Raw genomic sequence first — 10,068 nt, 5'->3', positions numbered from 1 at the left:
ATGGCCGCCTCCCTCCACGCCCCCCGCCTCCTCCCGCTCCCCCCAAGCCTCGGCGGGCCCAGGCGCGGGCAGCGGCGGCGCTTCTCGCCGGCCGCGGCGGTGCCGCCGTCGCGGAACGGGAGCTCGGCGGGGACGGACTGGTGCCCGGTGCCGCCGGAGCAGCGGCCCGTGAACGAGTACGAGGCGCTGTCCGCGTCGCTGCCCTTCTCCTGGGCGGCGGGGGACCTGCGCGTCTACTGCTCCCGCCTCGCCTTCACGGGCGCCGCCTTCGCGCTCTTCGTCGGCCTCCCCGTCGCGGCCTTCGGCGGCCGCGGCGGCGACGCCCTGCACCTCGCGCTGGGAGCCACCGGGTCCGGGATCCTCGCCGTCACGCTCGCAGTCGTGAGGATGTACCTCGGCTGGGCCTACGTCGGGAACCGCCTGCTCAGCGCCACCGTGGAGTGTGAGTGATGAGGAGCCCCATTTCATCGCACTCTGTTACCGAACTTCCATAAACTGTGCAACTTATCTCTGTGCGTGGCTTATTGCAGATGAGGAGACGGGATGGTACGACGGGCAGGTGAGACTCTACTCCTGATCACTAATCTCTGTGATCTGGTTTGGTTCTAGTAACATGTCCACCTGACCTTCAGAACCTATGATTGTTTCAATGGCTGAGTGGCGTTTTGTGATTAGTCAAGCAAACGGCAAGAGGTTTGATCTGGTGAAGCTACATGAAACGTGAAATTAATGATATAAGTAGTGCCGTGCCACCCGACCGGCACCAGGAGATCACTGAATAAGCAATATAAGTAGTCACAGCCACCAAATGGTCTCATCACGCCACCAAATAATCACTGAATAAGTAATATAAGTAGCATCACGCCACCAAGTGATCACTGAATAAGTAATATAAGTCGCATCAGACCACGGAAAGATCTTTCGCAAATAGTTGTTCGCTTGCTTAAAACTCTGCCTGAAATTGCTATTGTTCAATATGTACTAAGTGCTTGAGTGTTACCTTTGCTTCTGTATGCTTTATGTATTTCTGTAATAGAAGTCTCTCACATAATGATATGATTGTTCAAGAGCTAATTAAGTGGCGTTTAGTGGAGCAAGTAGACGGATGCAATAATTTGAACTGGGGAATCTACATGCAACAGTAATATACATGCCACCGGCACCAAAGATCACATAATTCACTGAATATATGTAGTAATACCACATCACCAAATGGTCACTGAGTAAGTAACATAAGTAGCATGGCGCCACTAAATGATCACTGAATAAGTAGCATCATGCCACCAAAAAACAATTCGCAAACACGTGTTGCTTGCTTAAAACTCTGAAGTGTTGCCTTAATGTATTTTTCTGGTAGAAGCCCCACATAATGAACCTTTTGGAGAGATAGTTATGGAATTCAAAGATAATATAGCATGCACATTAGGCTAATTATTCAATCATCTCTAGAGAATATGGGTTGGAACTTAAAATAGCTTTGTTCTGTCATTAACTTATCTGTGGAGTTTCATTTTTGTCTGTTACAATGTTGGAATTGGAGTTGATTGATACACTTGCTGCATTTTGTGCTGTGAGTCTAGTAAGCTCTTTATTCTGCAGTGTTCGTGCTATGAGGTACACATGGTGACTTATTTCGTCCTTGTACAATTGACACATTCCTTGGATGTTATTACAACATGCCTTTTTTATATATAGTCTAGATGGGTCCATGTTACCCTGTTCACTGGTTTTGTTCTTGATGATGTTATTGTAAATGTTATGCTGACTAGATTATTATTTTTGCATGGAATGCTTGATTGTTATGAGAAAACAGCACTAGGCATTAGAACTAGGCCCTTAGGATTAGCTCTGGCATCCTGACGTTGTTTCTAACTCTTTGCAGATATGGGTTAAAACCCCAGAAGTTTTAGCTCGTGATCGGCTTCTCGGTTCATTTTCTGTAAGTTAACCATATGCACGTTAGCTTCTTAATCCTGTTCCACTTTTGTCTGTTTGAACATGTTAAATGGTCCTTTTCAGTTGTGGTACCTGTCAAGAAGCTTTGACAGATGAATATTTAATTGTGTATGCATAATTGCACATGGCATGAGCTGTGAAATTCTTCCCTGAAAAGAACATACCCTATAAAGAATTATTTTCTTCGGATCTACCTATTCATGGGGCTTTATCTGGACCAGTCTGTTTCTAAAATGTTGAGCAATATTAAACTGTCATGTTACTAAAATAAGGAATCAAACTGTCATGAGCGGTCATCTGGAACAGTCTGTTTCTAAAATGTTGCCTAGTATGAAACGGTCATGTTTCTAAAATGAAGTTTTAAAATGTCATGATTGTGGGCCATCGTGAGTACTGGAGCACACATTAGGAATCTTTCTCTACGGGTTTGTTGTAAGTCCATTATTGTGGCTTATAAGATAAAGCAAGAGGAAATACCTCAACCAAGGTCTTGTCAGTCATATTGTCTATTTCTCCCTATTCTAGTATAGTAGTAGTATCGCATATTCGCATCTCCTTGATGCCGCACCCTGAGTGCTTGCCATGTTCTGTTCTGTATGGTATTGACCCTGCCATGAACTATGTTTTGCCATGACACAATCATGCTCGCATGGTCACGCAGCAAGAAAAAAAAACTGACATAGCAGTATGCTTGTTTCAGGTCAAGCCTGTGCTGAACAGGGTGAAGTTCACCTTGGTGGGTCTGGCGGTGTCCCTGACCCTCTGCATCCTCCTCTACGTCAACACCGAGAAGCCGAAGGAGCCATTCGAAAGCACTGGCCCAAGGGCCATCCCCGGGGTGTACAATGATAGGGCAGCGAGGTCGTTTGAGCCTGATGCGTTCTGCGGAGAACCTGATCTCAGTGGTGATCAGACATAGCGCTGCAGTGTGTTGACGATCATACCCAGGGCTGTCTTCCTCTGTAAATCTAGAAGGGGAGGCGGAGACAAGATGGATACTTACACAGGCCACTGCATGGGTGTCCTGATAATATCCATCTTGTCCTTGTAATTGTAACTGATGTGGTCTATTCGTCGGGGTAATGTAAATATTTGACCCGTATATAGTGATAGTTTACACAAATTGCATTGTATATTTGTATAGGTGTCGCTCCTGTATGTATGTTGGCAGCAGAGGATATATGATGATATCTGCTGCCTGTTTTAGCTGCTTGTTGATGTTGGATTTGGCTCGGACCAAAATGAACCGTCAGTAGGCGACGCGGAGGCATTGGGTTATCCGTTGAAATATCGTCGCTTCGGGTGGTGATGGGTGTCGTGGCGCGGAGGAGCCTCCGCGCCTTGTGTGCCCATGCCGGCCGCCGAAGTCCACTCGAAGTTGCCTGAGACAAGGACGTAGCTCCACTTGCGTGAGACAAAGCGTGTCCCTGGTCCCTTTTCCGGAACAAGTCCAGGTAGGAGGAGCCTGTTCAGCGGCTCAGACCGGCAACACTTCGTCGCTACCGTATCTGATGCGGCACAAAATCGCCCGAGACTTTTCCTAAATTTAGTATTACCTCCATCCTAAGTTTTCTTTAAAAAAGCTAAAAGTCTTATATTTCAGAATGGAGATAGTACTATCTCCGTTAGGGATTGTAAAGTCGGCACGTATCGTAAATTTGACTAACGTAATACATGATACATATTACAAAATATATATTATTAGAAAACTCATATATTCTGTTTTTTATTGATATAATTTTTTAGCCATATAATTTATGTTATGTTAGTTAAATTGATGATCTTGGAAAATATGCCGGCCTTATAGTCCTTAACAGAGGGAGTAGCTTGCAACTATTATTTGCTAGAAGCCTCGCTACGAATGCTCATAAATACGTACATACATTTATTTTTACAAATATGTACATGCACATCCTACTTTTACGATCATCTTCACCGAGACGATAGGTTTTGAGATTGATAAAGTCACGACAAAAGACGTCTCGATTTTGAGGCTCAGTACAAATATATTCCGGTTTTATAGATCAATGAAACATCAAACCCTATCGAGCTGCTCACTATCCAACCACATGCTGGTTTTCCCCAGGCATTTCTCTCAGGAAGTTGCAGTAAACTTGTCACGCAACTCGTAGCTGTTTTTTTTCCAGGCAACCGCGACATTCTGGATCCGAAAAGGTAAGATACTTCCTCCATGCCATAACATAGTGCGTAGTGGTTTTCGCGAAAGGTAAACTACGGTAACTTTGATCAAATTTATTTTAAAAATTAATAATATATATCTACAATACATGATCTATACCATATTGAAAAACACTGTATGATAAAAATACCGTGGTATTGATTTGAGATTCTGAATATTGATTTTTGTATTACAAATTTGGTGAAAGTTTACCGGACTATTGGTTTTTTTTTTTTTGACATAAGACTACTCATAGTGGGAGTAACTTAGCTAGTAACATCACAATCTCAAAACATTTTAGTGACATGGCATGCTAATAAATGAAGAAAGAATGCGATGTGGTAACTAGCTATGTTACCATAACATCACACACTTGATGGCAAGATGAGTCTACACCATAATAAATGATACAATGCATGACACCACATATAAGTTACTACTACTACCCACTATGAAGGTAGTAATCTAAGCTAGTCTAAGTTACTCCCCACTATGACCAGAGTAAAGAGAGTAGGATTTATACAAGAAACCCAGCGAATCTTTGAACTGTACATGAAATCGGAAGAGGCGGAGAAAAGAAAGAGAAGAGCCGGAGTCCATTTCCGTTTCGGGTCAAACAAGCCGTCGCCGCCGCCAGGTCCGACCCGCCTCCTCCCACACCGCGTCCAGCTGAAAACCCATCGACCCGTCTCGTCACACACGCAGACACCACCTTCCCCTTCCCCCACACCACAGGCAGAGCCAGCGGAGACAGCGAAGCAGCAGCAGGCCACCGCCGGCACAGCACAGCGCACCACAATCCTCGCGCTAATCGCCCACTAATCCTGCCCCAGCCCGGCCGCGCCTCCCTCCCATTCCGCGCTTCGCCCCATTAATTAAGCCCCCTCCTCGCGCCCGAGGATCTCCGGCCGCGACGCCTCGGATCGGGAGGTCGATGCCGGTGGCTGCCCGCGCATGGCCGGGCGGCGACCGATGAGACCGGCAGGCGGCATGCGCGGGCTGCGGGCCTCGCCCGCGGTCTCCTTCCTGCTGGCCTCTGCTGTAGCGGCCGCGCTCGTCGGCGGGGCCTACTTCTGGCTGGTGGTCGCCTCGTTCCGCCTCCCCGACCCGCAGGCCCGCGGGTGCCTCCCCGACGGCGAGGGCTCCTGGGCCGTCGGGGTGTACTACGGGAAGACCCCCTTCGACCTCCGCCCCATCGAGCTGGTGAGCCCCCCTTCGACCTCCGCCCCATCGAGCTTGAAGCATTTAGTGCCTTCTGCTGCAGTGTTCTGCGTGGGTTTTGCTGCGCTTGGCGCTCACCGCTGCCGTGTGGGCGATTTGGTTTTGGTTGGGCAGGAAGGGAGGAGCAGCGCCAACGGCTCCGCGTGGCCGGTCGCCAACCCCGTGCTAACCTGCGCGTCCGCGACCGACGCCGGCTACCCCAGCAACTTCGTCGCCGACCCCTTCCTCTACGTGCAGGTGAGCCACGCGCCTCCTTCCGTCTTATATATTACTTCGGTCCGCTCTACACTTGCGCTGCTGTTCCGTAGATGTACCGCAAAACAAAATTGCTGGGTTCTTCGGTCAGCAAACATTCGAGCTAAAACAAGCAAAGTTCAGGTTGACCTGCTGAATTCGCGGCAGTTGCATTGTTGCTGAAGTCGTCACCCCTACAACTAAGGTTTAGCAAGGGCTTGTAGTTGACTTTCCACATGCTTGGGAGCAGCTGGGGTAGTATCTGAACGGCAGCGTCTGTCTGCATGTGTTCCGCATGAGCTGTTGTTCCAGTCGGAAATGCAACGTTCACTAACCTTGGCACATACTGAATGTCTGAATCCCCAGTGTGTAATGGACAATTTGACTTGGGAAACTTCGCTTGGGGAGGATTTCGAAACTGTTTGCACTGAGGCTTGTCTTCATGGCATGACTGACCACTTAAGCTATTACTATAGAATCTGATTTTTTAAACATCCCAACTGTGTTGCTAGAATATGCATGCTTGAATTTCTTTCTGGTGCAGTCCTGAGATGTATGTCTAAGCGAAATGTAGACTCTGAAATGCGAACTAAACAAAGAGCACGTTGTTAGAGTATTTGTACATTGCATTAAAATAGAAGTGGATTTTCCCAATCAAATTGTTTTTAGAAGGCCCAGGAACACATTTATGGATATTTATTTGTGCAATTATCTGTTTTAGATGAAATTTATGTTAGGTCCTTTTGTACAAGACAAGACATCTAAAACCATGTTTCTTAATACATTCTGACAACCTAGAGATGCAGTCTTCATGGATATATACCTGGATTTATATACGTATAATAGCATTCTTGAGTCCACAAACTACTTCCCATCCGATTGATGTGCCTTCTGCATTCTGTTTATACTTTGAGACTTTGTGGAATTCTGAATTTGATTTGACTTCTTATGGATCTCTCAGGGGGATACGCTATTTCTCTTCTTTGAAACAAAAACAACAGCCACAATGCAGGGCGATATTGGCGTTGCAAGAAGCTCCGATCAAGGTGCAACATGGGAATTTCTTGGTATTGCTCTAGATGAGGCGTGGCACCTGTCCTACCCTTATGTGTTCAAATATGAGAATGAGGTACACTTTTAACTTTGTATCTGTTACTTGAGAACTAACAGGCTGCTTCTGAAGATGTCAAAGCGCTAACTTCCTCTCTTTTTTTTAGATCTATATGATGCCAGAGGGGAACAAAAAGAAGGAGCTTCGACTTTATCGTGCTACTAAATTTCCTCTTGAATGGACATTGGAGAAGATTCTCATCAACAAACCGCTTGTTGATGCTGCATTAGTCCAATACGAGGGGAGCTGGTGGCTTTTCGCCTCGGATTTTACACGGCATGGAACTGAGAAGAATGCAGAGCTTGAGATTTGGTACAGTACATCTCCTCTTGGTCCTTGGACTGAGCACAAGCAGAACCCTATTTACAAAGCTGACAAAAGTGTGGGAGCTCGAAATGGTGGAAGGCTCTTCATCTTCGAAGGGGCATTGTATCGTCCAGGTCAGGATTGCAGCGGAACATATGGACGGAAGGTTAAGTTGTTCAAAGTTGAAAAGCTAACCAAGGAAGAATACAAAGAGGTGCCAGTAAACCTTGGGATTGAAGAGCCAAAGAAAGGGAGAAATGCTTGGAATGGTATGAGGTACCATCACTTGGACGTGCAGCAGCTCGACTCCGGTGGATGGATAGCTGTAATGGATGGTGATCGTGTTCCTTCAGGTGATTCGACTCGACGGTCTATCTCTGGTTACATGGGACTTTTCTTGGCAATTCTTCTGGTCATTTTTGTGGGTTTTGTGAAAGGTGCAGTCAACTGCTACATTCCTCCAAGTTTCTGGGCTTCCCCGGCTAGGAGAAATGAATTATCACGTATCTTGCCTGTGCACCGCCTCAACCTGAAAGTCCGCAGATTTTCTACCAGTTGTGGCAGATATGTCTCTTCTACCAAAGCAAGGCTCAACGAGAAAACATGGTCCAACACGCTGTTCTTCTCCGTGATTGCTCTGGTAGGGACTGTGAATGTCTGCATTGCTGTGCATTTCTTGTGTAGTGGTAATGGTGCTGAACAGGCATATACACATCAAGGGCAACACTCCCAGTTCACCATGGTCACGATGACATATGAAGCTCGGCTCTGGAACTTGAAACTATTTGTGGAACATTATTCCAGATGCGAGTCAGTCAGGGAGATCGTTGTTGTCTGGAACAAAGGCAACCATCCAACCAGTGATGCTTTTGATTCCACGGTGCCTGTCAGGATACGAGTGGAAGAGATCAACTCTCTCAACAACAGGTTCAGAGTCGACCCTCTGATAAAGACCCGGGCAGTCCTGGAGCTGGACGACGATATCATGATGACGTGCAGCGACATAGAGAAAGGATTCAAGGTCTGGAGGGAACACCCCGAGCGGATGGTCGGGTTCTACCCGCGGATGATTGACGGCGACCCTCCGCAGTACAGGAACGAGCGGTACGCTAGGGGCAAGAAGGGCTACAACCTGATCCTCACGGGCGCCGCCTTCATGGACAGCGCGTTCGCCTTCAAGAGGTACTGGAGCGAGGAGGCCAGGGAAGGGAGAGAGTACGTGCACAAGAACTTCAACTGCGAGGATCTGCTCATGAACTTCATGTACGCAAACGCGAGCTCCGGAGGCAGGACCGTGGAGTACGTCCACCCGGCGTGGGCCATCGACACCTCCAAGTTCTCCTCCGTCGCCATCAGCCGCGACACCCAGAAGCACTACGACGTCAGGACCAGCTGCCTCGCCAAGTTCACATCCTTATACGGCCCTCTACCTCAGAAATGGGAGTTTGGTAAGCGAGAAGATGGCTGGGACAAGTAGTCTGGACAAGGGCGGGGAAAATAGTGCACAGGCAGCCAACACTTGCATATTTTGGATTTTTTTTTTGTTGCCCCTCCCTCCCATGGGAAGTTTTGTAGCATGGGAAGAAATGTTATTATAACCTTTCTGGTTAGTAGTTTCTTGTTTGTCAATTTACGTGTTATATCTGGCTAGAGAGAAACCTAGGGCGCTGTAGACCTGTTCAAAGGGTGTCTGAGTCTCCAAAAAATACCTGTGAGGATCGATGTTCAACTTGTGAGAGTCTGACACTTCCTTTCTTTTGAAATTTCTTACTATTTAGCAGTGGTTTTCTAATTGTAAGAGCATCTCCAGCCGCGTTCGCCAAAGCGTTCCCCAAACGCATCCGGATCGAGCATTTGGGGGATATATTTCATTCGTGCCGCGTTTGGGGACGTCGCTCCACAGCCGTGTTCCCCAAACGCCGCTCCCAAACTTTAAAATACTTTTTTATTTAGTATATAGAAGAAATGTGTAGGTTAAATAACTAATATTCAAAGCGGTGTAACATACACAAATTACATATAACAACTTTGAAAAATATAAACAAATTTACATATAAAAATTTAAACTACTTCTTTGATGGCCTCGCCTCGTCGTCCTCACGGTGGCGCTTCCTGCTCGTCACCTCTTCCGAAGAGGCGGTGTCGTCCGACGCATCGGAGGAACTTGTGTCCTCCTCGTCGTCGACGGAGCTCGCCGGCTGCGCCTTCCGCTTCGCTTTCGCCTCCGCCTTCGCCCAGGCCGACGCCGCCTCCTCAGCCTCTTCCTCCTCCTCGGCCTCAGCCTCCTCCTCCTCCTCGGCCTCCCATTCTTCGCCGCTGTCCGGTGGCGGGGAATCATCGCCGCTGCTGGGTGTCCGGACTCTGTCCCACCAATGGCGCCATCCTGGAGATTTGCCCTCGCTGTCGGTGTCTGATGGAAGCCCGGAGAGGTCGCTCATCGTGAGAAGCTTGGATGAATGGCGGCTGGTTGAAGATCCGAATGCGCCTACATACGGGTCTTATTGAGCGCGGATGAACGGCAGCACAGATATCGAAGAGACCGGCGGTTGTTCTTCCGCAGAGTTCGCGCTCCATTCCGGAGGTTCGCGCGTCGATCAACGCGGTTGCCAATGCGACGGTTCCACTTCCCGGCAACTGCATCGTCCCTAGGTAGGCGGCGGTTGAGCGTCCGTCCGTGAGTCGCTGACGCGTCGGTCCCGCCACGCCTCGCCTCGCATTTCGGTGTGTCCGGTGTGCCCCGAGCGTCCCGTGTGTAGCGAGGACGGGCTCGGGGCGCCGGAACGGTATCGGGCCGCGTCGGACAAAAAGAGGCTTTGTGGGACGCGGCTGGGAACGTTTTTTTGTCCGACTCGCCCCAAATCACTTTGGGAACGGTTTAGGGGACGCGACTGAAGATGCTCTAAATGGTCTGATTTCTAAATTACAGTACTACCACAGTGCAAGTGCAATCAACCTGTTTTTTTCTTCATTTTTTTTCATTTTCTGGGTTAACCGTGAAGCACATTGGGCAATTGTACAAGCTTTGGGAATTGCTGCAAAACACGCACTTGGACAATGCCAC

At 48.1% G+C, this 10,068-nt stretch overlaps 2 protein-coding genes across 2 annotated transcripts; both read left to right on the top strand.

Moving 5' to 3' along the window:
- LOC124648367 (uncharacterized protein ycf36) lies at window positions 1-2,881 on the top strand. The gene is made up of 4 exons (XM_047188148.1): window positions 1-442; window positions 531-559; window positions 1,883-1,939; window positions 2,657-2,881. Exons 1-4 carry the CDS (start codon window positions 1-3, stop codon window positions 2,873-2,875), a joined length of 747 nt encoding a protein of 248 aa, XP_047044104.1. The 3' UTR covers window positions 2,876-2,881.
- Window positions 2,882-5,232: 2,351 nt separating this feature from the next.
- On the top strand, window positions 5,233-8,633 carry LOC124707221 (glucosamine inositolphosphorylceramide transferase 1). The gene is made up of 4 exons (XM_047238883.1): window positions 5,233-5,338; window positions 5,471-5,593; window positions 6,552-6,719; window positions 6,808-8,633. The coding sequence occupies exons 3-4, from the start codon at window positions 6,597-6,599 to the stop codon at window positions 8,482-8,484; spliced, it is 1,800 nt and encodes a 599-aa protein (XP_047094839.1). The 5' UTR covers window positions 5,233-5,338; window positions 5,471-5,593; window positions 6,552-6,596; the 3' UTR covers window positions 8,485-8,633.
- The last annotated feature ends 1,435 nt before the right edge of the window (window positions 8,634-10,068 follow it).

Source organism: Lolium rigidum, chromosome 4 (assembly GCF_022539505.1).
Source record: "Lolium rigidum isolate FL_2022 chromosome 4, APGP_CSIRO_Lrig_0.1, whole genome shotgun sequence".
Taxonomy (NCBI): Eukaryota; Viridiplantae; Streptophyta; class Magnoliopsida; order Poales; family Poaceae; genus Lolium; species Lolium rigidum.
The sequence above is the reverse complement of the archived record's forward strand: the minus strand, read 5'-3'. Positions and strand labels throughout refer to the sequence as shown.

What these genes read in the sequence shown, in the direction of transcription:
- LOC124648367 (XM_047188148.1), top strand. Translation starts at nt 1, where the DNA reads ATGGCCGCCTCCCTCCACGCCCCCCGCCTCCTCCCGCTCCCCCCAAGC. An exon ending in GCTCAGCGCCACCGTGGAGT is followed by an intron (nt 443 to 530) that starts GTGAGTGATGAG and finishes GGCTTATTGCAG; the next exon opens with ATGAGGAGACGGGATGGTAC. An exon ending in GGCTTCTCGGTTCATTTTCT is followed by an intron (nt 1,940 to 2,656) that starts GTAAGTTAACCA and finishes TGCTTGTTTCAG; the next exon opens with GTCAAGCCTGTGCTGAACAG.
- LOC124707221 (XM_047238883.1), top strand. Translation starts at nt 6,597, where the DNA reads ATGCAGGGCGATATTGGCGTTGCAAGAAGCTCCGATCAAGGTGCAACA. An exon ending in TGTTCAAATATGAGAATGAG is followed by an intron (nt 6,720 to 6,807) that starts GTACACTTTTAA and finishes TCTTTTTTTTAG; the next exon opens with ATCTATATGATGCCAGAGGG.